The sequence below is a fragment of the Balaenoptera physalus genome (assembly GCF_965194825.1).
Source record: "Balaenoptera physalus genome assembly, chromosome: 11".
Classification (NCBI taxonomy): Eukaryota; Metazoa; Chordata; class Mammalia; order Artiodactyla; family Balaenopteridae; genus Balaenoptera; species Balaenoptera physalus.
In genome coordinates, this window is record NC_138896.1 from 20,020,615 (window position 1) to 20,037,785 (window position 17,171).

General features: G+C 39.1%; 1 protein-coding gene across 4 annotated transcripts in view; it reads right to left on the reverse strand.

Moving 5' to 3' along the window:
- RIPOR2 (RHO family interacting cell polarization regulator 2) overlaps positions 1 to 17,171 on the reverse strand; it is a 113,271-nt gene that overhangs the window by 42,084 nt on the left and 54,016 nt on the right. For all 4 annotated transcript variants that reach the window (XM_082413021.1, XM_082413024.1, XM_082413022.1 and 1 more), the window contains exons 2-7: positions 13,221 to 13,347; positions 9,579 to 9,734; positions 8,767 to 8,845; positions 7,274 to 7,297; positions 4,392 to 4,445; positions 627 to 776 (exon numbers count right to left, since the gene is read on the reverse strand). In XM_082413021.1, the coding sequence (XP_082269147.1) occupies positions 627 to 776; positions 4,392 to 4,445; positions 7,274 to 7,297; positions 8,767 to 8,845; positions 9,579 to 9,734; positions 13,221 to 13,347 (590 nt within the window). The remainder of the gene's footprint in view (positions 1 to 626; positions 777 to 4,391; positions 4,446 to 7,273; positions 7,298 to 8,766; positions 8,846 to 9,578; positions 9,735 to 13,220; positions 13,348 to 17,171) is intronic.

Below are 17,171 nucleotides of genomic sequence, written 5' to 3' on the forward strand. Positions count from 1 at the left end.
GCCTCCTTTAAGATAGAAGGGAAATTTCTTACAATAAAATCATCGTAGGCAGGAGGTGGGTGAACCCAATATGCAGGGCAGTCATCTTAACCACAAGGTCTGTTCAATTTGCAGGGATAAAGCTAGACTAGATTGTACGCTAGAGAATTTGGAAGTGCATTTCAATGACCAATACTAGGGCATTTACGACTTATTCATTTGCTGAAATTTTTAACATGCATTCATAGTCTATTTGTGCAGAGACTATACACATAAAGAAGTATAAGATTTGGTCAGTGAATGGCTTCACAGTGTCTAAAATCCTGTGGATTTACACGTCCATGAACAAACCTGTTACCAGGCACTAGGAGGTGAGTGCCTGACAGGTGATACTCACAACAGAACGTCACATGCTCTGGAGTCCACAGAAGGCTCTAAACAAAAATACAACCAACAAAACCACCTGAGAGCCATTTTCAACAGCTCCACCGATGGCCTCAGGGAAACGCAAGACAGGCAAATAGTAAAACGTCTCTCTCTAAAGAGCAGAATGAGGTTGGAGGGTGCCATTCCCCTGGTTCTTAGCAGGTATCGACGATTCAGATTGGGCCAGGTGGAGTTCAGCAGCCGAGCAGGTTGGCACATACCTCTGTGTACTCTCTGTAGCTCCGGCTGACCTCTGACAGGCTCTCCCGGGCAGCTTTGCTGGCAGGGGACGTCGCGAAGGCTTGCTTCATTTTGCTGGCACCATCTTGGAGGCGTCTTTGGATACAATAAGCTTCGTAGAGTTCATCTACCTGCCAGAATCAAGACAGAAACACAAGGGACACAAATATTTGTCACACTTGAAGGAAGTGACATTGGCCATCGTTAAGTGCTTAAGATACTTTATGTTTCTGACCTCAAAAGGAGAACCTTGTAGAAGTGCCATCCTTTTAGACAGCTCCATCATTTTTGTTTTAGCCACATGATCCATTTTCTATTTCAAACCGGATTTTACTCTGAGCTCTCTTTTCAAATGACACAAAATGAAAATGAACTTACCGTTGGTGGACTGCGTGAGACAAGGTTTAGATAATGAAGACAGGAGTCTTTTATATAAGGAAAGAACACTGGAAGAGTGTATGCAGTTTCAAACCAATGTGAAGACGTTGCATTACACTGGGCTATTATCACTTTATTTTAAGAGAGCGTCACAAGGTGATAGTCACGCATCCAGATTTAGATTTTTTTAAAGAAAGAACGCAAGGCTACTTATCGAAAATGATTTTTGTAAAGATGTGGCCCAACAAAAGACAGAAAACAAAGGTAAGTTATTCTTAAAATTAGGGTGAAGCATGACTGTTAAAACTTATCAGACTGAACATAAGAACTGTGACATTTTTGGCATGTAATTTATACCACAATTAAAAAAAGTAAACGGGAGGAATGGAAATGAACATTTCTCTGCAATACCTCTATACTTAGGCTTTCAAATAATAATATACCCATTGCAAATGGCTATTGATCATCTTCATTATATAAGCCTGACAGTCACTTAATACTTCTAAGGCAGTGATTCTCAACCAATCCAAGGTGATTTTGATATTCAGGGGACATGTGGCAACATCTGGAGACATTTTTCAGTGTCACAGCTGGGAGGTGTTACTAGCCTCTGGTTGGCAGAGGCCACGGATGCTGCTAAACATCCTATAACACAGAGGACAGCCCCCTACAGCAAAGAATTATCCCCAAATATCAGCAGTGCCTAGGCTGAGAAAACATGCAGCTATTCCTGACGATACTTATCTCTATAGTCTCTCGTCCTATCTTCAATTATCAACACACCAACCACAGTTAACTACAGGAATTATCAGGTAGATTAAGAAGAAGGATATCACCAGACATTAAGTTTTCTGGGAGGCAGTTATCTACCTAGGACTACTTGAATTTTTCATTTCAGTACAAACTTTGTTCCCTCAAAAAGGAGGCTACAGTTGTAGGACCAGAAGAAGGTAGAGGTGAATATGATGGATTTCAGGGTTTAACATTCCCCTTTTGTTCTGAAGGCAAACTTTTGGCTGATCACTAAAAAGCATTACTATTACCTGTTAGTAGTACAATTTTCCATAGTTGCTTTCTCTATACAGATGTCAATGATACTTAGCTTAGCAAATGAATGTTAGTTAAGAGACTGAAAATGATTCTCTTGGTTAAAGGATTCTTTGTTGCTCTTCAACAATTCACTCCACGTCACTGAGCGGAATCGTCAAAACTCTGGAAGGAACAATCTTTCCTCTTTGGGGTTGGTGGGTTTGTCTCTGAGTAAGAGGGAGGTATAAGACCCAAGGGGTTGTGGCATATCTGCTGATAAGATCCTTTGGTTGGGTGACTGGCATAGAGGGTGGTTTCCATACATTAAAACTAAGCTAAGACTCACTTGGTGAGCTTGTTAAAATGATGATGCCCAGGCCCCACTTTGAGATGCTGATTCAGCAGGTTAGGGATGGGTGAGGAGCCTGAAATTTTAAGTAAACAGTGCAGATTGTTCAGACGTGGCAGGTCCCCTAGAGACTTAGAAACACAAGAGCTGATACCTCTTCCGATGCAGGCCAGGCTGTTTCACCCATATGGCCTCCTGGGGGACTGTCCCTTCAGCCCTTCCCCCACTGTAGTCCAAAGACTGTAATCCTCTCAATAAGGAAACTGCTAACTGGACCACTAGTAGAGCCCTAACGGCTTAGTATACTACTTTGCATTTAAAGAAAAGTTTACCCTTGTTTTCATTTAAACATCAATCCACCCTAGCCAAATGGAGTTAACCTTTAGAATAAAGGATAACTATGTATTCACCTAAGCAGAAACTGGCCCATCTGTAGGCAAGAATTTGTCTTACCTATAAGTCAGCAGTGGCTCTCATCAAAATAAACTGATTAATCAATTAAATATCATTTGTTAGGATTTGTTAGGGATCCATCCATAAGATGCTGCAGATAGAGGACTACCAACCTTTAATAACCACTAGGATTGTTATATCTTACAATGATGGATACAAGATGGATAAATACTCTCTTACCTAATATTAATTGTTTTCTTGGTATTTTTCCAAATAAACAGAGTAATTTCAAAGCTTGCCCGCCACATAAATATCTTCTAATGGATGTCATTGTTTGTTTATTTATTTATTTATTTATTTAGGCTGCACCGGATCTTAGTTGTGGTATGCAGACTCTTAGTTGTGGCAGGCGAACTCTTAGTTGCAGCCTGCACGCAGGAACTAGTTCCCCGACCAGGGATCAAACCCGGACCCCCTGCACTGGGAGTGAGGAGTCTTACCCACTGGACCAACCAGGGAAGGCCCTGTTTTATTTATTGAGTTGAACAGAAATAGGAGCGATTTCAGATTTGCCAAGGTAATAAATATCTTTCAAAGTGGGAATGGGAATGTACAACGGCAGTAGCATATACATGTGTTGAAATCATCATAGAATTTTAAACTGGAAAGGATTCCTAGGATCATCTAGATTGACTATGTGCACCTCCAGCCTCACTGCATGGAGTGGAAAGCCAAGGTCCACAGAGATGTTATAGCCCAGTGAGTACGTGGCAGAGATGGCACTAACACCTGGGGCTTCTGACCACTAGTAGAGAGAACTGCTAAAACCTCCAGTCTCTCCACTTGGAACACAGGATGATGGGTGCAGATAAGAAGAGGAATTGCCAATGGTGTGATCCAGCTGCCCTCAAAGGGACATTGTTTCTAGGTTGTACTGATACTGCCTGATAGGGTCCAGAACAGGGTTGGGGGGATAGTCCCACTCCACGTTAGGCTGGTGGGACCATCCGTCAACTATTTGTAGGGTTCAGGGCTGGATGTCAGGGACCCTGACAAACTGGTATACGTAGAGGGGGGCAAAGAGGATGAAAAGGAATCTGGAAACCAAGCCATGTGAAGAAGAGTGGAAGGAACTAAGAGCTTGAGAAAGATTGAGGGAGCTACATGACAGCTGTTGTTAAGTACTTTAAAGGCCTTCATGAAGAAGGCTATGGGGGTACCAAGTTGTATGTGGGACCTGAATGTAAAGTTAGGCAAGTGTGAAGATTTTTGTAGGTCACTTTGGTTTAATCTTATCTCTAACCAGACTACACCCAGACTGTATCCTCTACCAGGCACTGTGCACGCTGCATAGGAAACACTTAATAAATATCTGTTGAACTGAAGCAGAGTAAGCAATGTGCTAGATAATCAGGCTCTCCATTCTTATTTTTTTTCTACAACTTTACTGCCTGTTGGAGGATTTAATTGCTAATCAGCTTAGGAGTCAACTGGATAAGAAATTCTCCATGGACTAGGGGCTATGCTCAGGCCAAAGGTGTATTGATCAGTGACTAAGAACTGAAAAACAGGCAAAGACAAGAGGAACGTCAATTACCTTACTGATGTGAAACTCCAGGCGTCTCATGTATCTTTCAATTGTTTTAATTTGCTGGAATAAAAGAAGAAATTTGAAAAAGTACAGCCATTTACAGTTTCACTGATTAGACTTGTGTGGCTATCTTTATTATCTCATACTCAAAAGTACCAGAAGATGTTAACTATTTCCCCTTTCCTCCTATCTTTGTTGCTACTTTAAAGATTCTCTAGTATCAACTTAGAAAGTATTTTTTTTTAAAATATTGAATAAATACTCTGAGAGATAAACTTGAGTTAGCTATTGGAATCCTTATGTTTAACATTAAGAGGGGCCAACCAAATGGAATTCACTGGATTTCTGGCAGGACAGTATCATATTGGAGTATACTTAAGTTTCTTCATAATAACATTTTATCAGCTCAAATATGAACTCATCCCCCATTTTAATGTCTCTGAAATGGGGTGCATTTTACAACTGCAACTGTCTGTGCACGCCCCAAGATAATCATAGTTGGTTATGTGTCATCTCTTCCATTTGAGTTATAAATATTATCATATGCGTTAAATTTAATTACCCTTTAAAATAGCTGCAAACAGATTATACTATGATTCAGTATTTTTTTAACATCTTTATTGGAGTATAATTGCTTTACAATGGCGTGTTAGTTTCTGCTTTATAACAAAGTGAATCAGCTATACATATACATATATCCCCATATCTCCTCCCTCTTGCGTCTCCCTCCCACCCTCCCTCCCTATCACACCCCTTGAGGTGGTAACAAAGCACCGAGCTGATCTCCCTGTGCTATCTGGCTGCTTCCCACTAGCTATCTATTTTACATTTGATAGTGTATATATGTCCATGCCACTCTCTCACTTCATCCCAGCTTACCCTTCCCACTCCCCATGTCCTCAAGTCCATTCTCTACATCTGCATCTTTATTTCTGTCCTGCCCTTAGGTTCTTCAGAACCTTTTTTTTTTTTTTTTTTTTTAGATTCCATATATATGTGTTAGCATACGGTATTTGTTTTTCTCTTTCTGACTTACTTCACTCTGTATGACAGACTCTAGGTCCATCCACCTCACTACAGATAACTCAATTTCGTTTCTTTTTATGGCTGAGTAATATTTCATTGTATATATGTGCCACATCTTCTTTATCCATTCATCTGTCGATGGACACTTAGGTTGCTTCCATGTCCTGGCTATTGTAAACAGAGGTGCAATGAACATTGTGGTACATGACTCTTTTTGAATTATGGTTTTCTCAGGGTATATGCCCAGTAGTGGGATTGCTGGGTCATATGGTAGTTCTATTTTTAGTTTTTTAAGGAACCTCCATACTATTCTCCATAGTGTCTGTATCAATTTACATTCTCACCAACAGTGCAAGAGGGTTCCCTTTTCTCCACAACCTCTCCAGCATTTATTGTTTGTAGATCTTTTGATGATGGCCATTCTGACTGGTGTGAGGTGATACCTCATTGTAGTTTTGATTTGCATTTCTCTAATGATCAGTGATGTTGAGCATCCTTTCATGTGTTTGTTGGCAATCTGTATATCTTCTTTGGAGAAATGTCTATGTAGGTCTTTGGCCCAGTTTTGGATTGGGTTGTTTGTTTTTTTGATATTGAGCTGCATGAGCTGCTTATAAATTTTGGAGATTAATCCTTTGTCAGTTGCTTCATTTGCAAATATTTCCCCCCATTCTGAGGGTTGTCTTTTCATCTTATGTTTTCCTTTGCTGTGCAAAAGCTTTTAAGTTTCATTAGGTCCCATTTGTTTATTTTTGTTTTTATTTCCATTTCTCTAGGAGGTGGGTCAAAAAGGATATTGCTGTGATTTACGTCATAGAGTGTTCTGCCTATGTTTTCCTCTAAGAGTTCTATGGTCTCTGGCCTTACATTTAGGTCTTTAATCCATTTTGAGTTTACTTTTGTGTATGGTGTCAGGGAGTATTCTAATTTCATTCTTTTACATGTGGCTGTCCAGGTTTCCCAGCACCACTTATTGAAGAGGCTGTCTTTTCTCCATTGTATATTCTTGCCTCCTTGATCAACGATAAGGTGACCATATATGCGTGGGTTTATCTCTGGGCTTTCTATCCTGTTCCATTGATCTATATTTCTGTTTTTGTGCCAGTACCATACTGTCTTGATTACTGTAGCTTTGTGGTATAGTCTGAAGCCCAGGAGCCTGATTCCTCCAGCTCCGTTTTTCTTTCTCAAGATTGCTTTGGCTATTCGGGGTCTTTTATGTTTCCATACAAATTGTGAAATTTTTTGTTCTAGTTCTGTGAAAAATGCCATTGGTAGTTTGATAGGGATTGCATTGAATATGATTCAGTATTAAAGGTCTCGTATACACAGAAAGGTGTGGAAAGAGACAGCATCATATATAACTTAAAAAAATATATCTACATTTAAAATAGGCCTAAGAGAGTTTTGTCACTAAGTATAAAATACATATTTTAAGTGAAAAGAAAGAACTGTGTCACAGTGTAGCTGTAATCACTCTTTTTCTTAGCAGCAAATAAGATAATGATGTGTTTTCCAATCAAGGAGGTCTTCCATTTGATGAAATATGATAGTTCCCATTTAGAGAGAACACAGGTAAGGACCTTCAAACCCTTGGGAAATTCTTAAACTTAACCAGCGTACTGAGAAACCCTGCAACCAGGTGACTTTTTTTACAAAAGTGACCTTAAACACATTATTGGGTCTGAAGATCATAGTATTTATTCATCATCCTCATTAGATAAAAGCACGAATTTTTCTAGGATTAGAAAAATCATCATTTCTCTAGGATCTTACTGTACCTAAGCAAGGATCACTGACTTCTCCTCAAGGATGAAGGATTTTATTTCCCAGTAACTCCCCAACACAGAACAATAACTTACCTTGTCTAGGTCATACAGCACACCCTAAAATTAAAAAAAAAAGGAGTATCTGGATTAAAACACATCTTCCTCAAAACCGTTACTGATATGAATCGAAGGATTTTGTCTGCATTTCTGCATCGTCAATGAAATAATGATTAGCCCCATAATGTCTGTTGGACTTTTTGATATTTGTTTTAAAAGAGTAAATCTGGGTTATGTTAAATAACAGTAAGAATACTTTTAAGAGCTAATATTTATTTATACTCTGTGTCTCCAGAATTCTACCCAGTCCTCTCTGCCTTCTGGGAGCCTTAAGATGTTCACTTGCTTTGGGCTCTCCTCTCTTACATAGTGAGGGACACATAAATTCACGTCCACTTAAATTTTTTTTAAATGTTGTTAACATAAAAAGTAGCAGTGATTATATGTGTTAAAATAAGACTTGCCTTCCTGTTTAAACACATAAAAATTGGCATTTAAGAAGAGCCCTTGAGAGTGGTGAAAGCTTTTCACAATTGTTTTTAAAGCAAGTTTATTCCTGTGTGCTCACAATATCACAGTATAATCAGTACACTAAGCCCACATCCCCCATCAGGAGGGTTTTTATGGAACATGAGCTCCTGCTGGAAGCTCCTCCATCCATACGCCATTGTTCTCCAAGGAGGAACATTTGTTGCCATTGAGGGCTGCCAGGGACATTCAAAAGCTCTGAAGGCCACTCCACAGAGAGTTCCACATAAATGGGAGCAATTTATCTTCTAATATTATTAGAATATAAAACTTTTAACTTCTATGAAGGCTTTAACCTCTAAGCCTTTGAAAAGGATAACATCTTTTAAAAAAGAAGATAACAGCTATTCATGTATATGTGTACCTCGTATATGTAGACTTTTCCTGGGCTTTCTGATGCCTTGAAACTTTAAGGCATAATATCATTTAGAACTTAACAAAATCATTTAAAATCATTAGAAACACCTCTTCAAGCAGACAAGTCCTCACAATTCATTAGAGTAAAGGAAACTTGCAAGCATCTCCAACAATACAGTGTGTAGTTGAACTGGCTCAAGGACTCCTCCCATTTCTTCTACCAATGACCTCTTGAGCCTCCTTTTCCTCTCAGGTATCACTGACCTATTACAATTTTTAAAAATTGGAGATAAAGGAAAGATCTGGGTTCCAAATGCTGTACTAACAATATGGTAGGAAAACCCCAACTTTTCATTTCCTTATATTACTTGGGAAGAGGAGTATAGGGAGTTGGTTTTTTTAAAGTATTTCTTCCTGATTACAAAGTTTGTCTGCATAAACATGCTTGGAAAATACTGGAACATATTAAGCATTAAGCATTAAAATAAACATCAGGAAGCACATGGCACTTTGCCCCTTGGATCTGCTTTTCTTGAACGTCCTTCCTCATCCCCATGTCTATCCAGTAAGAGAAGTTAGCCAAAACAAACAAACAAACAAAAAAACCCACTGTGTTAACACTCTAAGGATTAGATGGTACCTACCAGGCGAGAGTTTCTTCTCATATCTTTTAACTGAGCTGTCAACTTGTCCAGCTCTGTCTGGTGAACCTCCAGATACTCACTGCAAAGATAAGAGAGATGTGATCGTGAACTCTGTGACTGTCAAGTAGAATCTGATGCTGATGCTGACCTTTCCCTTCTAAAGGAGGGGCATTAAGAACCTGAACCTTGCTCTGTGGAGCACAGAGCTGGCAGGGAAGAGGCTCTGCATTTTCCTAAACTCTCCACATTTTGAAAGCTCTAGCAGTTGAATCTGATACTATCCAGATAGTCAAAAAGGAGAATCCCTGTGAGGCTGGCTTCGCAGGAAAGAAAAACCAATGTGGAGGGAATGGCAAGAACCATGGAGTCGGTCCTGGATCTGGGCTCACAGAATTTTATCTAGTTCCGTAGGACACTGACAGTATGCATCTCACCACATACTAGGGAAGTTTTATTCTGGACAAATCATTGCTATAATATATTCAGGAAGGTTTTAGAACACTTCTTCAGCAATCTCTAAAACAGATATGCTTGTCTACCAGTGTTTAAGTAAAATACAATATTACACAGAGTTAAACATAAACATATTACTATTTCAGGTCTCCTTCAATGTTTGGTTATGATATGGAAACCCGATCAAGTTCATATCTTTGGGACTCATTTAAGGCCTCCTCAATTATGGTGCAATAATAAAACACCTACTACAGAAATAGACATTCTAAAATTATCTCATAAGACTAGCTTTTCTGACCCTCCTGAGCATTTTAGAAAGGAAAAAGGTTTCAGTGCATTATTAGGTTTGATGTTCTTACTCAAGTCCATTTTTCAAAGCCCTGTAGACCTCTTCCACCCTTTTAGGCTGAGGCTCTTTGGGAGGGCTGCTGTTTTTGTGTCCTAAATTGTGCATTTTCTTCAGTTTGGCCTGAGGCTTCTTGAGAGCAGAGGGATTTTCAATGAAGGAGTTACATCTATGGAAAGAGAAAAGAAAAGCCGAAATTGTTTGAGTCTTGGGCATCCAAAACGATCTGACCAAAGAAATGCCTTTTAATCATCTTGTGTTTGTGTTAGTGTCTTTTGGGGAAGGTAACGTTCCCTTGTATATTAATAGATCTGAGCCATCCTTCATTTAGTTTTGTGGTATTAGAGTTAACTGCTGAAGTCTGGAAGCTCTGCTGGGCAGTGGCTACCCAGAGTCAAAGCCTGGGTTCAGGTAATATACACTCTGAGTGAAAGCATGTCACATCACTAAAACCTCATGGGAAGCCAAGAACAAACACTTCTAGGTGGAAATAATGAACAGGCAGAAGAATGTAATTCAGCTAAAAAAATATAGGCACTATGTGACATCAGGCATAAGCGTCTATTAAATTTGACTGGGATGTGAATGAATAGTTTTTAAATAAAGGGCCATAAGCATGACAAAGGGCTAATGCTGTATACAAACTCATCTTATTTTATTGCACTTCAAAGATATTGTGTTTTTTCACAAATTGAAGATTTGTGGCAACTCTGTATGTCAGATGATGGTTAGCATTTTTTAGCAATAAAGTATTTAACTAAGGTATGTACAATTTTTTTTTAGACATAATGCTATCGTCCACTTAATAGACTAAAGTATAGTGTAAACATAACCTTTATATGCACTGGGAAACCAAAAAATTCGTGTGACTTGCTTTATTATGATATTTGTTTTATTGCAGTGGCCTAGAACCAAACCTGCAGTATCTCTGAGGTATGCCTGTAGTGTTAAAGTAAAGAAAAGCACACATAGCTGGATGAATAGACTTTTTAAAAGTTTACTTATTTATTTATTTATTTTTTGGCTGTGCCGAGAGGCTTGTGGGATCTTAGTTCCCTGATCAGGGATCGAACTGGGGTCCCAGCAGTGAAAGCGCTAAGTCCTAACCACTGGACAGCCAGGGAATTCCCTTAAGCTTTATTTTTATGGAAGAAATTTTGTTTAGGTATAACATGAAACTCAACATCCCTATTAGTGGCAGGGAGGCAGCCTACAGTGTAAAGATGGACACCTGGTAACTTAAACCCAAACTACTGATCTGATTAGGAAGCTCAGAGGCCAGACTACTCACTGACCCAGCTGCTGAGTGGAAAGCCGTGACCTCCGAGTCTGGTAGGTGTCTGCTGCGCACCTTCCAGGTTAATTCTTACTTTCCTCTGCCATTACCGTGTGCACCAAAGGGGACAATACAGGTCAAAGCACATAAGACCCCTAAGAATGTAAGATCTTTATCATGTCAGAAAAACTGAGGATGAACTTTATTCCATGTTACCTATTTCAATACCTGTGTTCTCTTTCTTGAGTTCCTCTAAGTCCTATTTAGATGAGGGGAGATACTAGGGAAACTGAAGACTAACATTCCCAAGCTTGTGTCTGAAAGACATCTGCTCCCCAGAGTCAGTCTGCAGAGTCAGTCTTTATCGATTACGTAACTTCATACCAAAAATAATCTCCCAAATCTGGATACAACGGAATGTGCTTCAAAAAGGGGTGTGGGGTGATTTCAGACTCTATTACAAAGCTATAGTAATTAAAACAGTATGGTATTGGCATAAAAACAGACACATAGATCAATGAATAGAGAGCCCAGAAATAAACCCACTCATATATGGTCAGTTAATTTACGACAAAGAAGCCAATAATATGCGATGGGGAGAAGACAGTCTCTTCAATAAATGGTGCTGGAAAAACTGGACAGCTACATGCAAAAGAATAAAACTAGACCCTCTCTTACACCATATAAAAAATTAACTCAAAATGGATTAAAGACTTGAATGTAAGACTTGAAACCATAAAACTCCTAAAAGAAAACATAGGTAGTAAACTCCTTGACACAGGTCTTGGCTATGATTTTTTTGAATATGATACTGAAAGCAAAAGCAACAAAAGCAAAATTATACAAGTAAGACTACATCAAACTAAAAAATAAAAAGCTTCTGCAAAACAAAGTAAACCATCAACAAAATAAAAAGGCAACCTACTAAATGGGAGGAAATATTTGCAAATCATACCTGATAAGGAGTTAATATCCAAAATATATAAAGAACTCATACAACTCAATAACAAAAACCAAACAACCCAGTTAAAAAATGGGCAGAAGATCTGAACAGACACATATCCAAAGAAGACATACATATGGCCAAAGGGTACGTGAAAAGATGCTCAACAGCATTAATCATCATGGAAGTGCAAATCAAAACCACAATGGGATATCACCTCACCCCTGTTAGAAAGGCTATTATCAAAAAGACAAGAAATAACATGTGTTGGCAGGTATGTGGAGAAAAGGGAACCTTTGTGCACTGTTGCTTGGAATGTAAATTGGTGCAGCCCCTATGGAAGACAGTACAGAAGTTCTTCAAAAAATTAAAAATAGAACTACCATATGATCTGGCAATTCCACTTCTGAGTATTTATCCAAAGACAATGAAAACATGAACTCAAAAAGATTTCTGCACCCCCATGTTCATTGTAGCACTATTTACCATAGCCAAGATTTATGGAAACAACCTAAGTGTCCAATGAATGGATGAATAAAGAAATTGTGATATATATATATTATATATATATATATATGGCTGAATAATATTCCATTGTATATAGGAATATTACTCAGCCATAAAAAAGAATGAAATCTTGCCATTTGTGACAACATGGAAAGAACTCGAGGGCATTATATTTAAGTGAAGTAAGTCAGACAAAGACAAATACTGTACAATCTCTCATACATGGAATCTAAAAGAAAAACAACAAAAAGCCAAGCTCATAGATATTGGTGACTGTCAGAGGCAGGGAGTGTGGGCGGGATAGAAGAAATGGGTGAAGGGGGTCAAAAGGTTAAAAAAAAAGGTAGCAATTCAAATTAGGGGGAAAAAGACTACAATACATGGTGTTACAATGGATATATATAAAAAGCCTTTATTGTTCTGTAAGAAAATATGTAAATATCCACCCCCAAAATAGGCAATGGATGTGAATGCACTGGTTATTCCCCAAATAAATACAAAACACAAGTAAACTTATGAAAGCACATTTAACCTCGTTAGGGATGACATAAAAGACTGGAAAAGATTTTTAGAAAATGCTCAGGATCAACAGATGTGTGGATAAAGGTAAATCTGTTGTTACTGGTTAGAGGATAAATGGGTTCGAACATTTGGAGGCACTCTGGCAATAGGCATCAAAAGATCTGAAAGAAATGGGGTGGGGGTAGGGAGAGCTACACATATGTATTGCTAGCTTGTCCTAAATCTTCTTTGAAGGAGGAATTCTAAATGATAGAAATTTGGGGAACATTACATCCTTTTCATGAAAGAGATGAAAATAACACAGGTGTGTGTTTTGACAAGGCCACATGCACGCGGACCCTCTTCAGAGCACCAAGGCTCACATCCCTCTCAAGCTGCGTCCCAGGAGAGAACCACACACAACTTGCCTGGATCGCCTCTCCTGAAGGCCACTGAACCCCGCAAAGGACTGGCTCCTGATGATCCCATTGGGCCCTCCAGGCGAGAAGGACTGGGATCCTACCAACATGATTTCTGGGAGTCTGGCTGGTAGTCCTATAAGACAACAGAAAGATTAAGGCAAATTACAGGCGGGTTCAAACAGAAAACACGCTAAGCTTGTCAACGATAATAGGAGGTGACATGAGGAAAGGTGAGTCATGAGGCCATTAGATGCCTGTAAGATTTCTTTCCTACGACATGTTCTTTTTAAGCCAAAGGGTTCAGCTCTCAGGTGAACCTGAAGAAACACATGAAGATGTAAATAAATATAAATTACACACCATTATCAGTTACTTTAGGGTTCCTTCAGGGATTATTTTTTTAAACAAGGTTCAACCATACCTTCAAAATATGCAAAAACTTTGGAATGTTTCCCTCCATTTAGGACAACAATAGCAACAGCAAAAGCACACAAATAGGCCAAGTCAAGTTTCAGATAGGTTCTGCATGACGTTCAAAACACAGTCCAGTCTTAGGGTGGAATTCTACACTTAGAAGTCACATGGCTAAAAACACTAGGTTTCTTGAGAGATGAACTTACTTAAACTTGTTCTCCCTTTTTCTACCCTTAAGTATATTTTGAAAGATAAGATCGTGCCGCTCTTGTGGCAGTGAGAAAAAAGAAGAGCACAGAGAGCCCTCACAGAAGTAGTGATAATCTAGGTTATGATAAGAACGCAAGAGAAGAGGCAACAAAGGTAAAGGGGAAAATACAGCAGAAGGCACACACCCCATTTCAGTCGCTAGCTCACCTTTTATAAAGACTCACCACCACTGACCAAGACGCGTTGTCAAAATACAACTTCAGCTGGACAGAAGCCCAAGGTTAGTTCCCCCAAAGGACTGCCCTAGAACAGTTAGGTAATTCTATTCCCTTTAGATCAGGAAAAGTCAAAGCACATACCATTGTCTTAGCAGGTAACCTCAGTCCAGAGAGGGGGACGGGCTAGCAGGAGAAAGGGGACACAGCCACTGTCCAGACTAAAGACTTCCAAACTGGGCAGACACTAATAGCATCAATAGTCGCCCTTTAAAAACCCAGCAAACAAGCAAGCAAGCAAGCAAAGCTAAAAAACAGCAGCAAGACACTCTTGTAGTCCATCTAGATGTAATGGAAAAGCCAACTTCACTGGGCCCTACTCAAAGCTATTGGAAGCAGCTCAGCCAAGGGAGGAGGTCTGAGTGAGTTACTTCCCCAGAGAGAGAACAAACAGCCCCCTTCCCCATGAGGCTGCAGGGTTCTAAATCCCCTCCTCCCCACCCACCCCAGAAGAAAGCAGCTCTGAGAAAGCAAGCATGCACTCTTGCCGGGTACAGGCGCTGACTCACTTGGCAAGAGGCTTTGCAATGAGCAACAGGTTGGTCTTTGATCTGGGTAGGACAGGAATCCCACCCAATCCAGCTAGGGATGGGGACAGGGACGTTTAAGCTTTGGAACATTCTCTAGAATTTTAAAAGTAATGACGTAGAAGTATGCATGTGCAATAACATTAATATCTAGTGCACAAATGACAGGACAAAATGCAGTGCAAATAAGACTCTTTCTGGTTACTTCCCCCCTACCCCCAAGTTTCAAAAATAACCATGATTCACATAAATCCTTAATGAGGTTCTCTTAAGTGTTCCTTGTTGCTTACTAAGCAGTCTGTCTAGTTCTCATTAAAAACACCTTCTTAGGTTCATAAAGCATGCCTGTGCTATCTTTGTATCACATGCAAACATAGCAAATATTAAGAAAACGTAATAAATATCAAGAAAAAGATCCAGAAAATTTAATAAATATCAGGAAAACATGTTCTTTCTGTGCTCAATAATTTTATAACCTAAAACTCACCTCAAAGGCTCAATTTGGCAAATTTAATTAGTATTGTATCTCATTTTGTAAATTATTGTTCAACAGGTCTGTTGCATCATGGCGTTCTTTGGTCACAGGGAAAAGACTTAAAGTATCTGAACTATTTTAACTGCGTTATTGTCTTGTACTTCCTAGAGGTTATGCTTTTAAACCAAAAAGATTTTTTTCTCTTATCCACTGGATCAGTAGTTTCACATACTCCCAGGCATTCTGACTTAACTAGTATGGACCTGAGTATTGGGATTTTGAAAAGGACCCCAGATGGTTCTGATGCTCAGCCTAGAAAAGAAAACAAGGATGATGCTGAATTGGTTGAAAATGTTCAAACTTCAGTTACAATCATCTGCTACAATTTCTCAAATGTCCAACTTTTAAAAAGTTTTAAATAAGCCTCTCTTTGCAAAGTTTAAATGTTAGATGAATTAAACATTAGAACTGGATAGTGAAATAATTTTCCTTCTTCCCCTTTTTCAGTAATAGGTAAGAAAGCTTCTTGAGAACAAAACAAATGTTTGTCCTGGATTCTGAGTTTGTAAATTGCTTCAGGATGGATAAAATCCTCAGACGCTTTTCATTACATTTACGTGTTGAATGGATGCCCGCTGGGAACAGGAAGGGGGGTAAGTGGTTTTGCCTGTCTGGTCTTAGAAATGATCATTATCTATCAGAAAAGAATTCGACTGATAGCTGGCTTAGGCTGAGATCTCTATCCTGCCATCAATTCCCCTAGAGGCTGGCTCACTGCCTAAGGAGAGTCAGAAAATAAGTTTGAGGGCCTCTGTACAAGGTCAGGCTCTTGGAGAAAAGGAGTAGGTTGGGAGAGGGAAGAGCAGGTGGGTTGAAGGATAAGAGTATGCAAAGCACCTCCCCGCCCACACCCCTAACTCTGAAGTAGGGGTGACAGTTCTTTGCTACTACTCTTCCAATGGCCTCAGCCATTCCCCAGTGGCTAGTTATCCTGCAACTCTGTTATCATCTTCTTGACGACACCACTCCCACCTCTTGGAGCCCTAAGTCTTCAAGCTGCTCCCTGGCTTCCTAGAATCTCACAGACCTGCTTTCTTCCAGCAAAACTACCCTTAAAGCTACATTACTCATTTTCAGGCTTTAAGGACTTCAAACTGGTTCCTTGTCATTTGCATTTTAGTAGCAGATGCTTCTTTGAACCTTTACCTAAAGAAAGGACTGAAGTAGAATTGCAGTATCACTGCTGGTAGGGGTATAAAGTGGTACCGAAAGTTTGGAAGACAACTAGGTAGTATCTACTATTTAAAATGTAAAACATCCTGTAATATGTCACATCTACTCTTTGCTATCTCCTGTGGAGAAATACTCAAGTTCGCAAAAAGTTATATACAGGGATATTCACGACAGTTAATGTAATAGCGGAAAAACGGAAATGATGTAAATGTTAATCATTACAGGAATGGTTAATACACTATGGCATAACCATAGCAGTTAAAAACAATATGCCCACATAGAAAGATCCACCCCCACCACCCGCCCGGCCGAGGACAAATTGCAGAACAAAATAGAGTATGATACCAGGAATGTTGAAAACAAAATATAAAATTATGTACATGAATAGAAAAGTTCTGAAAGTATACACAGTCTATGAAGAGGTGGGATTGAGTAGTAGTCAGAAACATTTTAATTTTTTCTATATTGTTTGAGTTTTTATAAAGGAAATGGATTTATATATGATTGATATGATGCAAAATTCTTTTTTGAAACTGCAGACATTTGGAGTTGTCTAGAGATGGGACTGGAGAGGAGAGAGAGCTCACATACAAGAACATATAAGATAGCTTTGATGGGTAACGGCTATATTTATATAGTTTATATTTGTAAGTCCTGAAGAGGAGAAATATAATTCCTAAGAAATAATGTATTAGGTTTCATAAATTCTGATTACACTAGAATAATTCAGATTCCCCAGTGAAGTTCCCATTATGAGCTCTGAGCTATGTACCAACTTCATTATTTTCATCTGCAGGATTTTTAAAGATGGTACCGTACTCCT